General features: G+C 44.7%; 1 protein-coding gene across 3 annotated transcripts in view; it reads right to left on the bottom strand.

The window, feature by feature from the left end:
• Positions 1-631: 631 nt before the first annotated feature.
• The window catches only part of SYBU (syntabulin), a 72,022-nt gene continuing 47,252 nt past the window's right edge, over positions 632-25,401 (bottom strand). The window contains exons 1-5 of one of the 3 annotated variants that reach the window (XM_029222877.1): positions 11,814-11,914; positions 11,605-11,707; positions 5,273-5,476; positions 4,107-4,256; positions 636-2,448 (exon numbers count right to left, since the gene is read on the bottom strand). In XM_029222877.1, the coding sequence (XP_029078710.1) occupies positions 1,368-2,448; positions 4,107-4,256; positions 5,273-5,476; positions 11,605-11,707; positions 11,814-11,889 (1,614 nt within the window). In that variant the 5' untranslated portion in view covers positions 11,890-11,914 and the 3' untranslated portion in view covers positions 636-1,367. Of the gene's footprint in view, positions 2,449-4,106; positions 4,257-5,272; positions 5,477-11,604; positions 11,708-11,813; positions 11,915-25,401 lie in introns of those variants that run through there. The other 2 variants (XM_029222876.1, XM_029222875.1) reach the window with 2 other exon arrangements.

The following is a 25,401-nucleotide window of genomic DNA, read 5'->3' as shown; positions in this document are numbered from 1 at the left end:
TGGTAAGTGCTGTGGAAGAAGAGTTTCTCGGTGAAAACTTAGGATATTCCCCAGTCTCTTCCACTTGTGTGTAAAGTGGAAAAGTCATTTGCTTTGCAGACCCTTGAAATCTTGGCTTCTAGAGATGAAAGATGAGATCCTGAGCAATCTACCTCTTTAAGGCTCAGCTCCATTATCTGTAAAGTAGAGTAATACCCATATCACAAGATCGGTGTGAGGAATAAAGTAATGCAGATTTAATACTGTCTCATCCCTTCCCAGCCACCCACTCTCACCCTATTATTCCAAGGGGAGGACACATACGGTGAAGCATTTTCTCCCTCTCTGAACCCCCAGCATGCTTTAAAACAAAATCAGCCCAACTTTCCTGAAAATACTCAGTATATCCTTACTGAATAAATATGTGGACTAACAAGTGTATGGATAATTTCAGAGCAAACAAACAAAGCTACTTGTCTTCAGAAACAATGCTTTTTAAAAGACAGAGTAGGAAGTCCTCACCTTTCTTTAATAATTATTTTTCCCTCTTTATCATTTAATTCCATTTTACAGATCCCTACTGTTAAAGATGGAAGGATCTGCTATCCATTTAGTCTTTCTTACCATATGTAAAAGTAAAATCACAGAGATAATTATTTTATAGGAGGATAGAACATTTATTTAAATGGAAACACTAATCTTTATTTTCATCATGCTGAAGTGTGTGGTTACAAACGATTTTCAATAAAACACTATATATAATAAGCAAAAAATAAGTTAATACAATGTAAACCTTACATATAGTTTCATCAATTGACAGGTTTAAGAACAGACAAGCCATTTAAGACTTTGGAGCTACATCTAGTAGAAAACTGCAAACACTCAAACCTTATCAACCCCAAGTAAGACACTAAAGAGCTATCAAGACTTCTTCAAACCAGTTACACAAATACATTTTTCTTTTTGGTTACAATCCCCTGCTATGCACAAGACCACTGGAATGCTGTAACAATTACACATTTTAAAACGGCAAAAAGCAAAGCAAGGAGATAACATGCCAGCCTTATAGAAGCTGCCTTGAAAGTGCAAACTTTGCATTTTCTCTACCTGCACCACTAGGGTAAGTACGGGTACCTCAGACGACACGGCAAGATCTTGAGCATGCTTTCTATATCACACTGGTGGGACATGTACTGGAACCAGGTCTCCATGCCTTCGAAGATACCTCCCGTTTTAAACAGTGAACAGGCTTCAACTAAATATAGTGCAAATCAAATACCGAGGAGCAAAAACGACAGAATAGAGACCGCCACAGGTCGACCCGCTGCTTCTCCACCTAGCATCAGGCCACACGGGACAGACTGGCACACGGAAGTGACACCTTCTGTCTAGGGTTTGATATGACAGGTGGTGCGGCGGAGCGAGTGCAGGGCCACCATGCAGCAGCCCCGCAGCAACGCCCCGATGTTATAGATGGGATCCGTTCCCCCCCTCTGAGTACTGAACGCCCACAGCACGGTGGGGACCACGGGGGCCGCCACGGCCAGGAGATCCACCAGGAAACTGCTGCTCCAGTACCGCCCCACGACGCCCCCGCCGCACAGCGGGACCAGGCCGTTCAGCCTTTCCTCCGCGGAGCCTGCAAAATCCAGCTCTCTCATGAGGCGGTTCCCACGTGCCTCCGGACCCACCTCGGCGGTCGGGGTCTCCACGGGAGACAAAAGGATGGCGGAGTTTGGATTCCTTGGAGTTAAATCGACCACGATGGCAGAGATGGGCTCCAGGAAGCTTTCCATCGAGTCGGCCCTGGACTCAGCCTCAGGGGGCGTGGAGCTGGAGGGACAGGGGTCCTGGAGCTTGAGCACATGCCGGATGAGCTCGGAGACGGCAGGGCTGTAGGGCACCACGTCGGTCTGCACGGCCTGCTCTGCCACCGCGCGGCCCTCTTCCTGACCCTCCAACTCCAGGACCTTTGCCCCAGGGCTGGCACGAAGCAGCTCCAGGTCACCGGCCTCCACGGCGGCTGTCACCAGCTCATCGAACACATCTGTGCCGTGGCCTGCGCTGTGTTCCCCCAGCAGCTCGCTGTTGGCCCCCGGCTCCTCTGGGGTCAGCGCCTCGGCCGTCGGGCCAGAAGCCGTGCTGAGGGCTAAGCCCTTCTCCGGGGAATCACACGGAAAGTCGAGACACAGCTCGTCCCTCAGAGAGCCACTGTGCGCCATCTCCATGCTCTGAAGTAGAGACTCCAGCTTCTTGTTTTGAATGTTTATGTCCACAAAATACTTCTGAATGCCTTTGTCCTTATCGGCCAAGCTGCTCCTCATTGTTTCGATGACCTGTTTGAGCTGTTGGATCTCCTTCCTGGCTTCCTTGAGGGCCAGCTGGGCCTCCACCCGGTGGCACTCTTCCTCAATCCAGTCCTCCCGCATTCGGGCCAGCTGGGACTTCAGCTCCACGATCTCACTCTCCCTAGAGCCAGAGGAGACAAGCCCTGCTCAGAAAAAGGCCAACTGTGAAGCAGGCAGCAAGCAATTCTGGCGCCCAGCCCAGCCCATGCTCTCCCACCGGAAACATACAGGTTAAATCAGTTTTGAAATTTTATTAGCCCTGAACTGCCCCCTTAACTGTAAAACAGCTAAAATAATAACAGTAACTAGAATCAGAATAAAAAATGCTATTATTGTTTGTTTTTTTTTTCTTTTTGAGTGCCCGCCATATGTCTGGTATTTCACTAAGTTCTTTTCAGGCATTATCCTCTATTCGATACAGACCGACCTCGTTTGACTGCACTTTGCTTTATCGTGCTTCACAGATAGTGTCTTTTTTTTTAACAAATTGAAGGTTTGTGGCAACCCTGCTTTGTCAGACGCTGGTTAGCATTTTTTAGCAATTAAGGTATTTTAAAATTAAGGTTTGTGCACTGTTTTTAGATATAATGCTACTGCACCCTTAGTAGACTCTAGTGTAGTGAAATAACTTTTATATGTGATGAGAAGTGAAAAAATTCATATGACTCACTTTATTGCAATATTTGCTTTATTGCAGTGGTCTGGAACTGAACCTGCAACATCTCTGAGGTAGTCCTGTATTTAATATTGGAAATTGTTTTATTGGAACACATTAGTGTCTCTTAGCTTGCTTTTATCTCCATAGTCTACTCTTTCCTATGTCCACAAAACAACTTGTGGAAGGAAAGTCCATATCACTTTTAATTACCTATCAAAGGCAGAAGGCAGACTGATAAGCTTTAGCAGTGCAAAACAGTTCTGATCATATACCAATGATAATTTCTTAAAAATTTATTTAAATCATAAAAAGCTACATGTTGCAAGGACTTTGTGAAATGTTGATCATTCTATCTCCTCTCAGGCAAGATGACACTGGATCCATCCTACACTGAAGGGAATCTATTTTTTTTTTAGATCCTTCACAGGACCCTATTTCCAGATATTTGTCAAAAAATTCTTCCTTACATATAATTTCTTCATAGTCCGTATAAATATATGTCCTCATATTCTCAGTATTTATGAAGACCAGGTAGTCAGGATCCTGACATATTTGAAGAGATGCTGTAAGTATTGCTTCTTTAAGTTTAGGCTTGACTCTTCTCCAGTTTCACTGCCTTCCCATACCTCCCTCCCATGATTATTCAAACCCTCCCATAGATTCCTCAAATCATAAACCAAAGACTTCCAGGGCTTCCCTGGTGGCGCAGTGGTTGAGAGTCCGCCTGCCGATGCAGGGGACACGGGTTCGTGCCCCGGTCCGGGAAGGTCCCACATGCCGCGGAGCGGCTGGGCCCGTGAGCCATGGCCACTGAGCCTGCGCGTCCGGAGCCTGTGCTCCGCAACGGAAGAGGCCACAACAGTGAGAGGCCCGCGTACCGCAAAAAAAAAAAAAAAAGCTGGACACACCCAGAAAAAGCAGAGGATCCCTTCCAACCCAGGAGGGTTCCCTGGACCCCTGAAACAGCAGGATTATAAAATAGCTCTTTTGAGAGACTGATTTAAGAAATGTGACAAAAATTAAATGAAGTCATTTGTCTTCTTTTCTTGTGTCGGTTCATATTTCATTTTATGGAAAAAGAAAATGTCCTAAGCCACAGCGTGCGAGGAACGTGGATTCACCTCTCATGCAGTCGGCGCTCAGACTCCTTGAGCCTGGTCTTCAGGTGTCTCACTGTAACCTCTTTCTGCTGCAGAGGAGTCAAGTACTGCTCTGGACTTGGGGGTTTGACACCATGATTTTCACCACAGGACATGTACCTTCCAGATCGTCTGAAACAATCGAAGTAGCGACATGTTACTTTTTCTATAAAAAGAAAAGTTAAGGCACAGCTAACAGGTTGAGAAGAAATGGCAGCCGTTTGCTGGGACCTTAAACCCCAGCAGCGTGTGACCTCACTTCAAAAGGGGGACAATAATCCACCTGCCAATCTTAGGACTGTTCAAACTGGGAAGATTGGGGGCGGGGTGTTTGTGGAGGGGGGGGGGACAGGGGAGAGGGAGATTTTCTGTGGCCTAGGGATGATCTCATATAAAACAATGCACAATTGTCCACGGGCCTGCCTGGCAGTTCAGAGTAACAGGCTATTATGTTAAAGGACAGTGAGTAGGGGCAGGTGGGAGGGCAGGAGGGAGCGAGGTGACCTCGCTTCCACACAACGTGCCACTTGCCTAAAGGTCCCGATTGTTGTTAGTTGAATTCAGATTGTTCTGACATCAGTCCCTGGTGTGAGTGTGCTGACTTGGTGGAAACTTCCCTACTTCTGCAGGGAAAAAGGCTAGTCCAGTCTCACCAGATAGGTTTTGTAAGAGAGGCACCCAGTGCTCTACAAAACTTCCCTTGCTGGAATCTTGGCCCCTCTTAGGCCTGGCCAAGAGTTACTGCTCTGGGCAGTACTGTGCCCAGTACTGCTTTACACAGTACTGGGCACAACGTGGTGCTCAATAAACATCTGGTGTTTGAATGAATGAGCAAACACACGAATAGCTCTTCTCTGTTCGGAGGGAAATGCATAGGACCCTCCTACTGCCGCTGTGCCATTTTTACTGCCTAGCCAGGAACTCCTGGGACTGTGGAACCTTATTAGAAATGAAACTGTGGCTCGTGTCCTTTCTGCAGCAGCCCTTGAAGGATTAGCTGAGTGTGGGAAAGGAAAGAGAAGTGTTGTATGACAGAATAAGGCAGGGGATCAAGAGTTGTAACATTTAAAAAAAAATTTTTTTTAAAAGAGATGCTTACCAAGTAGGACAAACCAAGAGTCATGAATTGGGAGATAGACGGCACTCACCTCATGACGGGGCTGCAGTCACTTCCCTTGTAGGAGCCGGAGTTGCTGCTACTGGGGGAAGAAGGCGCATAAGTGGGATGGATGTTAACGGGACTCAGCTGATTCCTGCACAGCATGGACAGAAGGTCCTTCTCCCGTGGGGAGGGTGGGCTGTTGCCAGTCTTGTACGATGAAGCTCCATTGCTCCGCCCGTGGGGACCTCGACTGGGAGAGAAGCATGAAGAATGTTAGAATCCTTGGGGCTGTAGATACCCAAATGCGAACGCTTTGTTCCTTTTTAAAAGCTAGTCACCACTGAGGAAATCCAATCTATAGGGTTGAAAAGGGCAACATAATTATTAGAGCAATTTGGCTTTATGAGTCGCCTTCTTCCCACCTGCCCGATATTTTCTCTCCTGTGTCACCAGCACAGGCAACCTCTCCCTCTTCTATTCTTTCAAATAGTTTCTGACCATAGATTAAACCCAGCTGCCTGCTAAGAACACAAACCATGTAAAATACTGATTTGGTTTCGTTTCGTTCCAGAGGCCATTTTGAAGATGTGGCTTTTGTTCCAGTATACCTGTTTCTGTGTAAAAATATTCAGGTTTGGCTCACGTTGGGTAAGAAAATTAGGGTGCTTCATTTGGAGGATGGGGGAGAAGGGGTTTGCCCGTAAAGAAGAAGGAAAAAACAGGATAAATATAACCCACATAAATGTATCGTCTATAATTTTAACCACCTATTTTATTCTTTTTCTTTCCATCCCCAATGACATAGCACAACCTTTATCATTTAACTGCTTAAAATGTTAGCCCCTGCCTCTTGTCTTGCCCCTCCAGCAAGGAGGCCGTCCCTGTGGTGAGAGTGGCTTTTCCAATATGGAATTTGAGTATCGCTGGCCTCCTCAAAGCCATTCAGTGATTCCCCGCAGCCTCCAGAATAAAGGCCAGACCCCTTAATACAGCTCACAAGGTCTGGCCCCACCACCCCATCCAACGCACCCTCTGCTGTTCCTCCCCCTGCATTCCAGACGATGTACAGTTTCCTGATGGTCCACGCTCTCCATCATCTTTTTATTATTCTCTCTGCCTAGAATTGTTCTTCTGCTCCTACCCTGAGCCTCTGGGTACCTCCTACTTCAAGACTGACGGGAACCTACTCCAAGCAGCCTTCTCTGGACCCCTCACTCCCTCGGCCAGTGTAGGTGCTGTTCGCCGGTGCTTTCCAACACCCTGTGCAGGCTTCACCGTGGAAATTATCACAGTGCATCACCACAGCATGTCTGTCTGTCTTTTCCACTAGACTAGGGCATCCTGAGGGCAGAAACACAGCCTGTGCTTTTACATCCCCACTACCTGCTGGCACATGCTAGGTTCTTCCTAAATGACTGCTAAGGGAATAAACTGGGTTGAAGTCCTGGCACTGCCACTTACTAGGAACTTAGGCAAGTAAGCCACTTAATATTGGGGATATATGATAACTTTCACAAAGTTGATGTGCAAATAAATCAAAGAATGGATGTTGAGTACATTGGACAAGCTGTTAAGGGCAATTCAACTGCAGGGTACTGTTTCTGGATAAACTGTTTGAACTTCCCTGTTAATCTAGTTCCATTAAATTTGATACCCCGGAGTGTAAGGAAGCATCTAGAGAATGTTGAAATTACTTTAAATAGGGTAGCACGTCTATGTCAGGAATATATCTTGCTGACATTACAAGGAAACCAAAGGGAACAAGATACTTTTCATATAGCAGGACTTATTTTTGTCAATCCCTCTTTGCAATTTTGATTAGAACTGTATCCAACGGACACATCTCACTGAGAAACATGAGTGAATGTGAGTATGAGTGTGTGTGTGGGTCTACTTGGCTCCAAAATCACAATTACTTATTTAAAATCGAATACAATTTGAACTAGCAGTCAACCCAGTAAATCACATATAAATGAAACATCACCAAATTCTAAACTTAAAAAGTTCTTTCCTTTTGAAATCATCCACATGGACTCTGCCTCCTTTTTTGTGAGAAGAGGACATTTTATATGGAACAGATGGGCTGGTGGCTTTGTGACAAACCAACTTCAGCAGTTCTTTGGTGGGTGTGGGGCAGAAAATAATATGTACTCTGGCTTGGATGTGCCTCTCTATGCTTCACTTCTGTTGGCCTGACTGTTTCTTAATGTGGCTATGAGAAAGATGGAGAGTCAACCATTGCAAGTTAGGAGAAAGAGTAAGGAGCTATCCCTCATGTGGACCTGGGGAATTCTATTCTGAGTTAACCTTTGCTGAGAACCTTCTGTGACCCAAGCCTTGTTGCAGGTGCTCTATGAACACTGTTTCACTTAATTTTGACCATGATGGCAATAAGGCTTATGGCAATAAGACTAGTACAGTGATCATTTCCCTTTTATATTATGTGAAGTACAGGCAGTACTCAGTTATGTGAAATAACAGGCTCAGGGGAAAAAAAAAACTGGTTCAAGAACTCACAGCTCCCCTGGGATTTAAATCCAGGTCTCAACTCTACAGAAATGTCTCCAGCTTTATACAAATGGAATGTATTGTTTGGGTCTTGTAAACAGGTATATTAGGTACTGGCTAGGTATGTGGTTATTACCTGAAGAATTTACCACCGACTTCTTTAGTTTGATGCATGCACTAAGATGCACGATTAGTGACATACAAATTAAATGAGATGAGGATTCTGTAAGAACTCATCTGCTATACAGAAAAGAGCGAAAACTCTTCAAACTATCAAACATTAATAAGGTATAATTGAGTCTTGAAATATATTTCAGGAAATGAGTTATTAGGCTGTTTGTAATAGCTAACTTTAAAAAAAGAAACTACATGCTTTAAATTATCAGTTCTGTTCCTTACATTTAGTTTAGTTCAAATGCTAACATATGTGGGTACAAACTCATTGTGGATGATAATAAAAAACATTTGCAATGGGGAAGACAGGATTCCATGTTTGTCAAGGCTGTGCACAGGCAAATCTGACGCTACCTTCCTAGCTCTCCCCGAATCCCTTGGTCTGATGGACAAAAAGAATGCAGCCCACAGAGAGGAGATAGAATTCTGGTACCCCGCCCCCTTCCTGCAAATCTTCCTGCAAAACTGGAGAGAGAAAGGGAGAAGTGAAGAAGGGATCCTCAGAAGGCGCCCAGATGACTCTCTATTCTCCAGGCATTGCCCTTTCCTTCAGGTAACATCCTCACCCTCACCGTCACCGTCACCGCCACCATCACCAGCACCATGCTCACCAGCACTATTATGGGCTGAATGGTGTCCTCCCCAAATTTGCAGGTGGAAGCCCTAACCCCCAGTACCTAAGAATGTGACTGTATTTGGAAACGGGGCTTTAAAAAAGGTATTTATGCTAAAATGAGGCCCTTAGGATGGGCCCTAATCCCAATTTGACTAGTGCCCTTATATGAAGAGGAAATTTGGACACAGACAGGCACAGAGAAAAGACTAGGTGAGGAAACAGGGACAACACAGCCATCTACAAGCCAAGGAGCAAGGCCTCCACAGAAGCCAGTCCTGCTGACACCTTGATCTTGGACCTCTAGCTTCCAGAATTGTGAGAAAGTACATTTCTGTTGTTTAACCCACCCCCCGCAGTCTACGGTATTTTGTTATAACAGCCTGAGCAAACTAATACGATCATATTCACCACCACCACCACCATCAGCAGCAACAGCGGCAGCATCTTGCCCATTAGTATTATTTTTATCACTATTGACTAAAATAAGCATGTAATGGCTCTTTTCCTGAGTTCTGGGCACCGTGTTAAGCATTCATATCTATCAGTTCATTTAAATCAGTGAGGTTGATGCCATTATTACCCCATTTTCCAGAACAGGAAACTGAGGCTCGGGGCCCTGGGTCTTGCACCTAATAAGCAATGGATGCTGAACTCAAGCCCAGGTCCATCTGACTCCAAATCCCGAGCTTTTTTTTTTTTCTTCTTCTTACTTCTCTGCCTCTGATTAATCGTTTTAGCTTTGTTGTTGTTGTTTTTAAATTAATTATTTTTCGCTGCATTGGGTCTTCGTTGCTGTGCATGGGCTTTCTCTAGTTGCGGCGAGCGGGGGCTACTCTTCGTAGTGCACGGGTCTCTCATTGCGGTGGCTTCTCTTGTTGCAGAGCACGGGCTCTAGGTGTGCAGGTTTCAGTAGTTGTGGCACGCGGACTCTAGAGCGCAGGCTCAGTAGTTGTGGCGCACAGGCTTAGTTGCTCCGCGGCATGTGGGATCTTCCTGGACCAGGGCTCGAACCCGCGTCCCCTGCATTGGCAGGCAGATTTTAACCACTGCGCCACCAGGGAAGCCCTAGGATTCTAGTTTAAGAAAGAGAACTCCTCAGAAATATCAGCAGAGTTGGCCTTCTCTAAGAAGAGATGGTTTGTAAATCTTTTAAGTTTTGTTTTTAAAATTGCCTGTCAAAAGCATTCCTTCCAACTACCTCTGTCCTTCATTTCCCTATTAAGCATATATGTGATTTGCACATAATTATATTTAACAACTTTATGTTTAACACATCAATTTTTCATCACTGAGAGAATTCATGGATTCCAGACTAGAATATTTTCTCTAAGTCACTCAGTATAACTGACATTACCTTGGAATTTAACCACAAACACAAATTCCTTTGAAATGCTTAACAAAATTTGCTTGCTCTTCAGGCCGTTTCTTTTTTCTTTTGCCTCTCTGTTCTTTGATGCCTTGTACCAATGGGTATGTGCTAATTTCTTGAATGGGTGAGATAAATGGCTTATTCTCAGAGCAAGCCACGTCTGATTTGTACAGAGAATGTTTATAGTTACATCCTGTGATCCCAGAGGCACTTTATTTCCAAAATAAATGGTATTTATCGATTCTGAAGAACAACTGTGCTTCTTCACTGTAGACTTCACTCTTTAGTTACAAGTTTGTTTGGCTTCAGCTTTAACAATAAAACTCTGCACTGGGGATCTCAGGTCCCTTTATAAGTATCAGCCATATCTTCTGCTCACCTAAGAGAAGTGGGAAGCATTTGCTTGCTCAGTCCTGGAAATGCAAGCTTTTAGAAACTAAACAGCTTTTCTTCAGCAAGGAACCTTAAAAATCATGTGGCCCAATCTCCTTTTTACACATTTGGACGCTGCGGCCCAGGACAGTCAGTGACAGTCACCCCTGTGTCGTGTGGCTCACTCCATCGCTTTGTTCAGGTCCCTGCCCAGAGCTCACCTCATCACAGAGTCTCCAGGAACCAGCCTATCTAGAATATACCAAACATCCTATTACCCTCCATATCCTTTCCCTGTATTTAAAAATATATAATTTATATGCATTTATTATCCTTCTTTCTCTACTAGAATGAAAATAGTTTTTCATAAGTTTTGTTGACTGCCATATCTCTAGAAACTGCCTCACAGTAGATGCTCAATAAATACGTATTGAATGAATAAATGAAGCCACTGACGGCAGCAGAGAATCCTGAGGCTGACTAGCTGTCCCGCCAAACGTGAACAGTGGCTCCCATTTCCCTCACAGACCTTCTCTCCCCCAGTCCAAACAGCACCAATGGCGAACACCTGCTGATGTTTCAAGCAATGACCTCACACTTTACCTGAATTAACTAATTTAACCCTAACAATAAACCCTACCAGGTGGGTATGACTGTGGCCCTATTTTCCAGGTGAGAAAACTGAGGCATAGAGAAGTTGAGCAACTTGCTCAGGGCCACACAGCCTGTAGATGGTGGAGCTGGCATTCAAACCAAGGTAGCCTGGCTCCAGAGCCCTCACACTTAGCTATTCTGTTCTACTGCCTCTTTCGGTTGGGTAGGGGGCACCCAGGCCTATGAACTCCAAACTTTCTTCACCCCTTCCCCATGTGAACGTTGGAGGTGGCCAGAGGGTCACTATGCTTCTTTCACAAAGACGAAAAAGGAAGCTCAGCTAGAGGAAAGAAAGGGTGAAGTGAGAGGCTTTGCAGCTAAGAGGACAGATTCATGAAGGGGCGGCAGGGTGGGAAGTGGGAGCCGACTAGCCTGATCCTCAGGTGAGCACACAGGTGGGTAAGGGAAGGAGAGAGATGGGAGGGAAGGCGCCAGGGCTGCACGAGAGGGCGTCGCGGGCGGAGGAACACAGGGCAACCACGTCGTGACCAAGGTAGGTAAGGCTGGGAAAAGTACCAACTGTGAATCACTGTAAAAACCAGCCAAGCAAAAAGCACTCACTGAATAAGCATAAAATCGGAACGCACAGTAATCCAGGTGGTTCTAGAGAAACATAAAGTACAGGTCAGTCGCCCGCGTAACGCGTCTTAACAATTACAGAGCAGGGGGCAGGAAGCGGGCCTACTTGCGTGAGAAAGAGGACCGCTTGCTTCCCGCAGCAGACATGTGGACCTCAGGAGCCGAGATGCTGCCCGTGCTGCTCGAGGAGCTAAAATCGGCTTCGCTACCTGAAAAACAAGGGGGGAGAGAAGCATGAAGGAAATGAAACCCGAGAACACGCTGGCCAGTTCCCTGCCCTCCGACGTCCCTGGCTCCCCGCGTTTGCACACGGACTCGGCAAGTGGCCGGGTTCCAGCGCTCCCAGGCTCCCAGCGTTTTCCGCAAAGCAGACGAGAGAAGGCGCAGGCATGAGGGCGTCGTTTCATAAGCACAGCTTGGGAGCACAGTGAGGCAGGTTTCATAGATGCCGGCTTCCTGCAGAGGAGCAGCGGTGACCCGGGTCGGCCCCAGTGCCCGCCTCTCCCTGTGCGCCAGCACTCCCGGGAACATCAACGTGCCGGCCCCAACGTTCAGCAGAATGAAAAGCCTGCTCGTCACCCCCAAAGAAGTTTTTCCCAGAGAGTTTATCTTTAGGCTTTGTAGTCGTCTAGCCGTACTTGAGTTTGGCACGTTAGGGTCTGGAGATAAGCAACCGTCTAGAAGCTGTCATGGGGAAAGTCTGGGCTGCAGATAACTGCTCCAACCGGCACTATCTGATTATCCACCTTCTCTGGCTGCAGCTGCAGTTTTTCTATGAAGAACAGAACCTTGACAAATAGCAGGAACTGAACATTTCCAAAGAGAGTGAAAACAGTTCACAGTGACAGTGACAGAAGCTGTGAATGAAATTGAATAGTTTTGGGGGTGAGTGGAGGGGTTTATTAGTTTACAAATATCACGTTACATTTGAGCACAGACTAGAGTTCAGTGTGTAATTGGAAACATGCTGTGTGGTAGAATAACTAATATAAATTCACTTTTAACAAAAAAAAAATACATAGTTCTGCAATAGTAATAATGAAAACATTCCATGGATTGCCTGGGGAAGTGCAGGGGCCATGGAAGAGGAAACAGAACAACAGGAAGAAGAGAACCAGGATTTTTTTTTTTTTTAAGAAGAAATTCCAGATGTTTTTGGAAAAATCAATCTGATAGGTACACAATTTTATTTGACCTTGTTTCTCAACTCCTATGCCACAATTTGTGACTCTTCTGGTCTAAAACCCAGAGCCAGATCACATTTCTGAGTTGAGGAAAATATGAGTAATCTAAATCCCTTGCATTTCTAACAAGCAGTGATCAGTAATGATCATTTATTGATGATCGCAAGTCTTTATTGAGAGCACACCAGGTTCCAGGCCCTGTTCAAAATTCTTTCTATACTTTGTATCTGTTAATCTTGACAGCTTTGTAAGGCAGATATTAATCTCACTCTTCTACTATTGAGGAAACCAAAGCTGATTTACTTGTCCAAGACTTGTGGGTGATGAATCCTGTCCAGGACCAAATCCCATAATACCCCTGTGATAACATGTCCTCAGGAAGGCAGTGGTTAGAAGCAGGGGCAGGAGAGGTTCCTCTATACACTGCCATCTCCCCCACCGTCAAGATGAGCCATAGGGACAAGATGCAGCCAGACCAGCCCACTGGTGGACAGGTGCTCTCACTAATGGGGTGTTTTAGTGTTGCTGGAGGGGAACGTCAATGACAGCAAGGCAAAGAGAGAGAAATATCCCTTCCCTGGTTTCTAGGACCTCTCAGGAAGGTCAGCCTCTTCTGGGAAATAGATCAAGAAGGACCCCTTAGTGCAGATGACAGCAGTGAATCCCAACTCCCGCAGAATTCTGGGAGGATTAAGGTAGCAATTTATCAGAACTGGGACTGGCTATTCCTTCTGGATTTCAGAGACTTTTGTCTAACGATGTAATGAACTCCCAGAAGCTCCCTGAACCTAATTAGCTGCCTCTGAGTAATGTGTTGGCTAACCTGTAGTATTTAACAGTCTCAAGGGCTCGTGATTGGTAGTGCCATCCAGGAACACACTAGTCCTGACAGCCTAATTCAACCAGCCTTGTCTGCTAGTACATCACCAGGCTGGTTATTAAATGACAGAGGTGGACAGTTTTCAAAAATAGATCCTATGGTTGCAGCCACCAGGTGTAAGATATTATTTTCTAATGTAAAATTATTACTCCGAAACACCCAATTTTCACTCTTTAAAAGGTATGCAGAAATCCATCAATTACAATTTAACTGCCTGCATAAAAACGGAAATTCTATAACAGAAACAGACAATTGCTGAAAATCCACTGTTACCTCACGATGCCTCTGATCTGCAGTAATTATGTACCCTGAACTGAAGGGACAACTTTGTTCTAAACTTTATTGCTCCTGGCACTCAATATATTGACTCTTTACTGTTTGAGTACTATGATAGTGAAAAATGTATATGCTACTTAACTATTTCTGTTTATGATTCTTAAAAATATAAACTATTTCCAGTTTGCCTATTGCCATGTAAAGTCAATGCACTCTTTTTAAGGGATACACAGAAAAGGCAATTTTACTGTGTGATCTGAATATATTCTCCCCATTTACTAAGAAAACTCAGAATAAGGCTGGAGGCCTGAAAACCTATCTGGCAACAAAGACACCGGGAGTGAGAGGCACTCCTTAATGCATTTCCTTTAAACAGTGTATGCAACTAGGTGATTGCCATGGGTGCTGTATGTAGTTCAGTGCTCTTTTGGGTTACTAGAATCATACAAAGAGAGTTCCTAACCTAAAAACATAGGCCCTGAGTCAGACAGCCCAGGTTCAAATCCCACCTCTACTGCTTGCTAGATGGAAGACGTAGGCACATTACTTCACCTCTCTCTGCCTCAATTTCTTAATCTGTGAAATGGAGATTGATGATCATAGCGCCTGCCTCGTAGGGTTATTGTAAGCAATGAATATCTATCTGCCATCTTAGAAAAACACCTGATCTGTTGTAAGCTCTCAATAAATGTTAGCTGTTATTATTATTCTGCAGGGGTTAAAAAGACAACTTTTATTATACTATACATCTCCTTTGTGGAAAATTTAGAAAATAGCAACGATGCAGAGGGAAAAATATAGTCTATAATTCCATCACAAAAAATAGGCATGTAACTATTCAGCATTCATACTTAATACATTATTATGTAACCTAATTGTTTTTCTTTTAATATGTGAATATCTTTAAAACATGGCACATTTTGTTTTATTAAATCAATGAATATGTAGGCTATGTCCAATTTTTCTATCATTAGAAGCAAAAACCAGAAACCATCCTGAGCATCTTTTACATATTAATTCATTTATTTCTCATGACAGGACAGACCCTATGAGGTAGGGACAGCTAAGGCAGAGAAGTTGAGTGACGCTCACCAGGTGTCACAACTAATAAGAACTAGAGCCAAGAGGGAAACCAGGCCGTCTGACCCCAGGGTCCATGCTTTTTTTTTTTTTAATTATATCTTTTTTTAAGTTAATTATTTTTGGCTGCATTGGGTCTTAGTTGCTGCGCGCGGGCTTTCTCTAGTTGCGGCGAGCGGGGGCTACTCTTCGTTGCGGTGCACGGGTTTCTTGTCGCAGTGGCTTCTCTTGTTGTGGAGCACAGGCTCTACGTGCACGGGCTTCAGTAGTTGTGGCTCGCAGGCTCTAGAGCGCAGGCTCAGTAGTTGTAGCTCACAGGCTTAGTTGCTCCTCGCTCGGCATGTGGGATCTTCCCGGACCAGGGCTTGAACCCGTGTCCCCTGCATTGGCAGGCGGATTCTTAACCACTGCGCCATCAGGGAAGCCCAGGGTCCATGCTCTTAAACACGGGCTTAATGGCTATCCTTGGGCATACAAATTTACATCCTTGTTTATTTCCTTAGAATAAATTCCTAAAAGTAGAATATTTAAGCCATAGTATATACTCATTTTAAGACTTTTAGTATATATTCCATAGGGATTTTTTGGATGGCATCAGCCGAAAGCAGTTTTGGTGGACAAGGAAGTGTTTGCCCCCATCTGCCCGTGTGTAGACACCTGATGGGTAAATCTCTGATGCCGCAGGGAATACTTCGACAAAGCACAGGAAACAGTATTTGGCCATTGAAGAGCTGTGCTTGAAAAGCTGAAGGGAATTTAAAAATATGCATATCCAAGTCGTCCTCATCAACACTGTCTCCAACCAGCTGCTGGGGTTGGCGGAGCAGGGTTCCAGGACTCAACAGGGAGGATGCACTTGATGACCTTTAAGATAGTTGTGATGCCGATGTCCTGGTGATTACACACCCTGCAGCGGGCTTTCCAACTATCAGGGAGCTACGTTTTTTGTTCAGTGGTACTGCTGGATCCTCTCGAGAGGCTTTACTTTTATTCATAACCTTAGGGTAATAAGCATTCTGTGCATGTGATGGTAAGGCCGGGAATTAGAGAAGGAAGGGTAAATGGAAACAAAAAGAATATGGGCAAAGACTGATAACTAGATGTAGTTTTTAAAAACACTGCCTGTGATTCAGTCTCTTAGGACGTTATTATTTTTGCCTCCTTTCAGGAGACTGTGGATTCCTCATACATCAGAACATCACAGGCCTCTGAGAACAGAGCCATCCTGACGTCTACGAAGCTGTATTAAGCCATCCTAAACCACTGCTTTAAACAGCCCCAAACCTTCCTTATCCTTTGTCACCACAAAGCTATCAAATTAATTCAGGTTGGCCACTTATATCCCCAACTCAAATAGAAGCAGCAAATTAAAACAAAAACAAAACGGAACAGTCCCCCATCAATTCATCCTCCTATCCCCCACCCCCTCCCCCCCCACAGCTACACAGATCTTTTATTTAAAGGTCTCTAGGGAGGAGAGAGAAGCCATTTTCACTGCAACCAAGCAGCACTATGAAGGAGCAGCTGCAGCAGTGGACACATGTAATTACAGAAGGAGCTACTCCAAGTATGTTCAGTAGCACTGACTCTTAGCTGCAGAGCTTTGCGGGCCCAGCCAAGGAATCCAAAAAATGCTTCACAGGGGCTTCCCTGGTGACGCAGTGGTTGAGGGTCTGCCTGCCGATGCAGGGGACACGGGTTCGAGTCCTGGTCCGGGAGGATCCCACATGCCGCGGAGCGACTGAGCCCGTGCGCCACAACTACTGAGCCTGCGCGTCTGGAGCTTGTGCTCCGCAACAAGAGAGGCCGCGATAGTGGGAGGCCTGCGCACTGCGATGAAGAGTGGCCCCCGCTTGCCACAACTGGAGAAAGCCCTCGCACAGAAACAAATACCCAACACAGCAAAAACTAAAAAAAAATAAAAAAGGTAAAATGCCAATATTATATATAAAAAAAAAATGCTTCACAGCCTAAAGAGGATTTTCGTTTTAGCTTTCGCAAACTATTCCCAGAACCCCCATAGGTGTTTATCTCAGAAAAAAACATATATATATATGTGTGTGTGTGTGTGTGTGTGTGTGTTTTCTTGCATATCAGAACATGTCTTTCTGAAAAATTGTAAATACCATTTCCATTTTATTGTAATTTCAGAAAAGATTTATCTTCATTCTGATTGATGTCCGTATGGAGCTGCCATCCAGTTAAAAGCATATATGTAGGGCTTCCCTGGTGGCGCAGTGGTTGAGAGTCCGCCTGCCGATGCGGGGGACACGGGTTCATGTCCCGGTCCGGGAAGATCCCACATGCCGCGGAGCGGCTGGGCCCGTGAGCCATGGCCGCGGAGCCTGCGCGTCGGGAGAGGCCACAGCAGTGAGAGGCCAGCGTACTGCAAAAAAAAAAAAAGTGATTCAAACTGCCACGAGGGCACGACTCTGTCTCTGAGCCCGTCTGTGTGTCTATCCACACATACTGCACTTCTTTTTTCTCCTAATAAATACTTTACTTGTTTCACTACTTTCTGTCTTTGTGGGAATTCTTTTTCTGCAAAGCCATAGGGCCAGGGCCTTGTCACTGACCACTGGTCTAGTGGCTAGGATTTGGTGCTCTCACCATTGTGACCCGACCTCAGTCACTGGCTGGGAACTGAAACCCTGCTTCAAGCCGCTGCAGGCCCAGGCCACCCAAAATCATATTAAATCAGCAAAAAAAAAAAACCAACAACAAAAAAAAACCCACAGAAAAATGGGCAAAGGACATGAACAGGCAGATGGCAAAGAAAGAAAAATAAACAACCAATGTACCTGAAAAGCCATACAATCTCACTTATAAAATTAAAAATGTAAATGAAAAAAAGATTTTTTTCATCAGATTGGCAAAAAAAGAAAATCAAAGTTTGATAACACTGGTATGTTAAGGGTTTGGGGCAAAACACTGATAAGATTTAGCGAGAGTGTGAATTGGTGCAATGTACATAAAAAAGAAAACTATACTGCTAGGAACTTATCCTGCACATAAGCGTTCAAAAAGACAAGTAAATTGTCCTTCAATACTGACTGGTTAAGTCAGGTGGTACAGCAACCTAAGAGGATACTCTGCAATCATGAAAAGGGGTGACATGAACCTGTGTGTGCTGAAGTGAAAAGATCCGGGAGACCTGTTTGTTATTAGACAAGAAAAACAAGATGCATAAGAGTGGGTGTGGCATGCTTGCTTCTGTGTAAACAATTCTTTAAATAATAAATAACTTGCTACATGCATAGAACATTTTTCTTGAGGGACAAAATAGAGATTTGTTAATAATGGTTTCCCTTGAAAATAGGACAGTGAAGATATAAAGAGACTCTTCATTTTATAACTTCCTGAGCCATTTGGCTTTTCTAACCATGTGCTTATATTACCCTTGTTATAAAAATTATAAATAGGGGTACAGTGCAATTATGGACAATTGATTTTTTTCTTTTTTCCTTAAAAAAATCTAAAAATTTTAAAGGAAAATCATTATATAATAAAAGTAATCATGGACTTCCCTGGTGGCGCAGTGGTTAAGAATCCACCTGCCAATGCAGGGGACACAGGTTTGATCCCTGGTCTGGGAAGATTCCACTTGCCGTGGAGCAACTAAGCCTGTGCGTCACAACTACTGAAGCCTGTGCACCTAGAATCCATGCTCCTCAACAAAAGAAGCCATCGCAGTGAGAAGCCTGTGCGCCACAACGAAGAGTAGCCCCTGCTCGCCACAACTAGAGAAAGCCCGTGTGCAGCAACGAAGACCCAACACAGCCAAAAATAAATAAATTTAAAAAATAAAAGTAATCACACCACATAGTGCAGTATTAAGAGGGCTTTGGAGTCAAGCCACTTGGGTTTGAATCATGGCTCTTCTACTAATTCTCTGGAGCTTTGAGCAAGTTGTTTACCCTCTCCCTGCCTCAGTTTCTTCATCTGTAAAATAGGGATGAAGATATTAATAGCGGGTATTGCTAAGGGATTGTGGGGATTAGGCGAAACATACAAAGAAATTAGAACAGTGTCTGGCGCATAGCAAGCACTCAATATATGTTAGCTTTTATTATTTCTAACTAGAATTACTGGTACAGTGGCTTGAGGTCCAGAAGACCTTTCCCTTAAAAAGCCCCACAATAGGAAATGCCTTATCTCACTCAAGTCAGGCATTTTTATAGTCACTCTTTACAAAAGGTGGTCTTCCCTCAGTGGAGAGCATGTTTCTATTTTTAACCGTGTGTGTGTGTGTGTGTGTGTGTGTGTGCGTGTGTGTGCGCGCGTACATAATAGAGTATGTATAAAGATCCATGGTTCTAAAACAAACTCCCCATGGACGCCTCCAAATATCTCTAGAGTTTCCCCTGGGTTAATGCACACAGGTTTGCAGCTCAAGTCTTGACAAGGCCAGTCCCCGGAGGAAGGGAGGGAGCGAGCATGGAAGAGGAGGCACAAGAGGGCCGTAAAGTCAAAGACAGCTCCATCATGGTCACTCCTTTATCTCGGCCCGGCTCAGCCACCTGTCCTTGGCAGAAATACAGACAGTCTACCTGCCGACCAAGAAAAGTATATGAAAGAACTGATAAGCAAAGAGGGTGTAAAGAAACTTCAAGAGGGAAGGAGGAAGTGAATGTTTCTGAGCAAGGCGAAAAGCCTATTCATCTCCCTCAGGGACTCAGGATCTAACTAGTCTCCTGCCTCACTCCCCAGGAAAATTAAGACTGCACTGGCCAACCTCGGCAGAGTACAGGAAGGGAGAATGGGTGCTGTTTGGCTTCATGAATGACTGCCCAGCTTCCCTGGGCCTCCTCTCGTCATTAGTAATAAATAAATAAGCGACCGTGTCAATTCACCAGAGATGGCCAAGAGGGGAACGCTAGAGAAGAGGTCAATCAATTCAACCCAAGGCCCATCGGATGCTTCTGGGGTCCTCCAGCACCGCTGCCAGGCATAACTCAGCATCACCAGAAGGGGGCGCCAGTCTGCAAGTTCACACACCAACAAGCTCTACCCAAAGAAGGCTCTACAAAGCCTGGCTACACCTCTCACTAGCCATGTGTTCTTGGCCAAGTGTTTTTAACCTCTCTAACCCTTAGTCTCCTTATTTATGTATATACGTATATATGTATATATACATATACATATATATATATTAAGATTAATTTACTGTTTAACAAAAATTTATTGAGCATCTGCCATGTGCCATGAGTCAGGCCCTGCTCTAGGTGGGTGATTCCTACCTTGTCGATTTGTTGTGAAGTTGAAATGAATGGGAAGTGAAATGCATGGAAAGTGTTTGACATGCTCATAAATATTAATCTTATAATTATTATTAATAATGCAATGATTTCTAAACCTTACTATGCATAAGGGTCACCTGGGAAGTTGAATAATAGTGCAGATTTCTGGGCAACACTCACAGAAATTCCACTTCAGAAGGTCGGGGGAACCCAGGAATCTGCATTTTACATAATTACGATAGATGATTTTGCAGCAGATGGTCATGGACACACTGTGAGGAGGGGCGCTCCAAAGATAAAGAGCACAGGGAATCTCTCTCCAGTCCAGCCAACTGCAAGAGCTTTCTTCGATGGGAAGTGGAAGGTGAGTGAACAGAAGTTAAGGTGGCCAGGCTGCCAACACGAGTTCATTCGTTCAAGGGCAAGGTACACAGGAGAGAAGAGTTTAACTTACAGAGTGATCTGTTCCCTCACCGCTCTCCAGAAGCACCTTCCTGGGCTAAAGGCATTTTCAGAGGATTGGAAGGGAAGGGGGGACATACAGAAGGTACCAGTTCCAGCCAAACTCAAGTGCACACATGTTCGTTTGTAAAGCTAGTAGGATACTTAGCAGTTGGTCCATGGTTTGAAGTCCTCATAATCCTGTTTTAAAGAGGAAGGACCGAACAGTTTGGACTTGGGGGTGTCCAACATCATTCAGCAGAGAGAAACACCGCACAATCCAGCCAGCTCTCCTCTGGGGCATCCCATCAGCCCTAACCTGCTGCCTCTGGTGTGGTCAAGGTGTCCCTGGCCGACAGGCTGAGTGGCACCAAAGGAACCACACAGGCATGCGGAGCCTCCCACACTGAACAAGCATTGGGCATAGGCCCTTTAGAAGGTGGGCTTGAGGAGCAACCCTCTCCCCCACTAAATGGGTCTGGGAAGGGTTGCATCCACAGTGGCCATGAACTTCATCTATATTGATTATCTTGGGGGCCTGGTAATAGCAAGAGCAAATCCTCCTTGAAGAAGTTTTCCCTCTTACATTTTCCTCATCTTTGATTTGTCGAATTTACTCAGCTGAATTTCTCCCACTTAAAAAAAGGCCAGCTGGTGAGCCTGCTGCTTCTATTTAAGGAGAAGTGTTTATCCAGTGTTTACCAAAGTGAGGTGCCTGCCCTCCGCGTCTGGCAGCAAAACCTAAATCAGGGAAAAGTAGCACTCAAGGTGGCAGTGGTGGGTTCGGAGCAGGGGTGTCATCACGGGGACAGTGGACAGGGGAGGATGGAGACCGTGAAGGGGTGGGGGAGAGAACTGGGGACTGACATGCCACCAGCACTACAAAGTCAGAGCAGGGCTGGGATTTGTGTCTGGGACTCTAAGTCCAGAGTATAAGGGAGAAGGTTAAGGATGGATCTTTTTCCAAGTCCCCTCATTTTCCACCCTTAGTAAGGCTGAACCAGTGCTGTCTGAAAGCAGTTTGAGACCAAGAATGGAACAGAATCACCCACTTGCTAGGAAGAAGATGACATAATTTATAATTTGCTGCAGAGACATGCAAGAGGGTTCTAAAACAGCATTTCTTTTTTTTTTTTTAAACCTCACTCTGTCGTTAAGCACAGTTTTTAAAATTGACTCCAAGACCTAACAGCCTTGATGGCCTCCCCTATTCCTTGTCACCGTCACGGCTATGTGACGGCCTGCAGGGCACACCATTCAAGGTCTGCTCTCCGCTCACAGGCTCCTGGGGGGCCACCACCCACCTCCCACACTGAAGCCGCAACTCACAAGGCCTCACTCCCTTGACTTTCGCAGCAGCACTGACCTTGCCCTTTGCTCCATTTAAACAGTCCACCAGTGGAATTACATCACTGGACCTTGTCAGCACTTGGCCGTGCTCCACTTCTAATATCTTGACATCCTTTCACCTTGGTTCCTAAATAATCTGTCCTTTCTCTTTCTCTCTCACATTTTCAATCCCCATGAAGTTGTTTCTCTTCACTTTTTATGAGGTAATATAGTTTAGTAGCCTCCGTTACTAGCTGTGTGACCTTGGGAAAGGCACTTAGCCTCTCTGTGCCTCACCTTCTTCTATGGAAGGAGAATGATAACAGTATCCTTCTTACAGAGTTGTTGTAAGGATTATGTAAACTAATATATGTAAAAGCATGTAAAAAGTAGGGCCTAGCACTCGGTAAGCATTTTAAAATATTGCTATTCTTTTTATTTTTCTTCTCACGATCTCCCTCTCTGAATCACATCTGGGTCCCAACACATGAAAGGCCAAAATCGGGAAGGGCTTGGAGCAGAAGCCAGGAGTGAGGTGAGGCTGGTGTGGGGTATGAGTGGTGAGCAAGGATTCAAAACAAGCAAGAAAATAAACAAACAGAAAAAGATTCTGACAGGAGTGTGGTAAAGATTCTTCCTCATCCCTTTAGACTGTAAATCAACGAGTAAATCCTCAGACTCAGGCTGTATTGACTAAACTCTCCAATTTCACAGGAAAGCCTCAAGCACACTAAACAATAGAGAGCTAATCATCGAACCTTCTCGTAGGGTCTGGGGGGTCACAAATAACGCACTCAGGAGACAACATCTCCACAAGGGCAAGATTTCATCAGTTCATATCTGTACATCCCACAGCTCTTTGCACACCTAGCAAATGTCAAGTTGAGATGCTGACCCTGTCTTCAGAAAGAGGCAAACGTCTTAGGAGGAATATAAATTAGATGCTAAAAGCGGCCAACAAAGGAAAATACTATTCCCTATTGGAAGGATTAAGATTCCATGGAGATGCCCAGTGAACTATCTAGCCTTTGAAACTATTCACGACAATCCAAGACTATAGCAGGAGGAGTCATAGAGATGGGCGTCCGGGGTGAAAGCAACAGCACGTGGAGACAGCACTGGAGGGAGAAGCAATGGCGGGAATGAGGTGATAAATTCAATTTAGAAGCAGGCTGGTTTAAAATCCTTTTCTAAGACACAGGCCCCAAAGTCTTATTGGACACATAGATCTTTTTAATTTCTAAAATTCCTACCTTTGCTTCTCTGAGAAAACATGTAAACATATGACCTTTCTCAGACAGGTGGATATAAAAGAAAAGGAAGCATACATGTTTTTCCTACTCCAGGGATACTAAAACCTTAGTTTTGTCTGAAGTCACTCTACTGACAATCTTTGATGATCTACTGACACCCACCCCCCCCTCCTTAGTGATTGCCATTTGTAAGCTGTACCAACTGAGACAAGAGAGTGGAGGAAGTGGCCAAGACGTCAGGTCACATAGTGCTGTGTGGAGCCCAAGCATGGACCTAGGGAGCAGCATTGCATTATTTTCTCTGCAACCCAGAGAGCTATTTTCCCACTTGCCCCCCCCCATTTTTAAATATTAGTTTCAGAAGCACAGAACTGGATTAACCAAATTCCTTGGTTCTTGACACACACTCATCATTAGGTCATGTGAGACTATATTTTCACTTACTGACTGGTTTATCTATTTTTGTTTTTGTTTATTTCTTCACACCTAATATTATAATAAATGAAGAAACCAGCCCCATCATAAAAACTAGAACGTCGACACCAACTTACATCTACTTCCTCATCCTATTGCCTGTTCACCACTTCCTGCTTTCATTTTTACAAAGAACAATCACATCTATTTGTATTCCTACAAGGCAGATTTTTTTCTTGTTTTGTCTATTTTTTACTTTTTAATAAACAGGTTATCATGATATGAATAATATTGGGGATGATTTTCACTCCAAATTATGTTGCTAAAATTCTCCATATAGCTGTAGTACATTGATTTGACTGCTATATAATAGTCCACTCTATGACCTACACCGTAATTTAGGCCTTAATTCTTATGATGATGAGAAGATGAGTTGGGTTAATTCCAGCTACTCATCTAGCTAGGCTTTCCATTCTGAATAAACATCTACTTGAATTTCCAGAGGCTCAAGTCTTCCAAAGAAAAAAAATCAAAAGAGTAAATCCACTTTTATGTAATATATTCCATGGACAAAAAGAAATGCTCTGTGGATCATTTGTTTTTACACATTTGTCTTTATATCCCTTTCCCTCTCATTGTTATGGAGAATCAAGAGTTAAATGTAAAACTAGACTCTGCATTACCCTAACCCAATTTTAGGACCCAACATGCCCAAGGTGACCCTTAGTCCTAGCGTTTTTCTGACCTGGAAACCCTATAATTTCAAGAATTACCTGATGTCGTATTGGGTTTGGCTTAGGTCACTCCATGACCTAGCCCCTTAGCTTTGGCAATGAGACCAGCCCATGGACATGAGAAGCTGACCCAGAGTTACTGGACCATGCATATAACCTCAGTGAGGGAGAAAACCCTTGTCCCTCACAGGGTGGAGGAAGGGGGACAGGTGGCGGCTTAACGCAGCCCAGAAGGTAGTTAAGTACCTAGTTCTAAGACCAAATGCTGGGTTTGAGTCACAGGTGAGGGACGTTTCTGAGTCTTAAAGCAGGCCCCACTGTTTTAGAGAAGGGGGAGCTACTGTATAAACGTCTCTATGTTAGAAAGCAACTGGCTTGGTTTAGAAATGTTAAAGGCAAAGCAAAGATGTCCATCTTCTTTCACATCTAAGCCTCTACATGGTAGAGCTGATGTTTGGTCGCTTCAAATCATCTTTGTGAATTTAACTAGGTCTGTGGAGCAGGTCTGCTAATTATAGGGTAGACTTTAAACCATCCTCTGCCCTAGAGTCACCAATCCTCCTCCTATTCCTCTAAGACAGTGGTTCTCAAAGTGTGGTCCCAAACAGCATCAGCATCACCTGGGAACTTATCAGAAATGCAGATTCTCAGATCCCACCCCAGACCTACAGAGTCAGCAACTCAACACTAAAGTTTGACAAGAACCCCTATTCTAACGCACCCTCTGGCTGAGATCACTCATATATCGGCTTCCTGAATGGCTGCCTCTGAGAAATAGAGCAGCTGGCTTGACTGTGATTTAAAATATAGCTGCGGGGACTTCCCTGGGGGTGCACTGGTTAAGGATCCGCCTGCCAATGCAGGGGACACGGGTTCGAGCCCTGGTCCGGGAAGATCCCACATGCTGCGGAGCAACTAAGCCCGTGCACCACAGCTACTGAGCCTGCGCTCTAGAGCCCGCGAGCCACAACTACTGACGCTCACGTGCCTAGAGCCTATGCTCCGTAACAAGAGAAGCCACCGCAATGAGAAGCCCACACACTGCAATGAAGAGTAGCCCCCGCTCGCTGCA

Source organism: Monodon monoceros, unplaced genomic scaffold (genome assembly GCF_005190385.1).
Source record: "Monodon monoceros isolate NGI ecotype Baffin Bay Population unplaced genomic scaffold, NGI_Narwhal_1 Super_Scaffold_14, whole genome shotgun sequence".
Taxonomy (NCBI): Eukaryota; Metazoa; Chordata; class Mammalia; order Artiodactyla; family Monodontidae; genus Monodon; species Monodon monoceros.
Note: the sequence above shows the minus strand (reverse complement) of the source record. Positions and strands in the feature narration are given on the sequence as shown.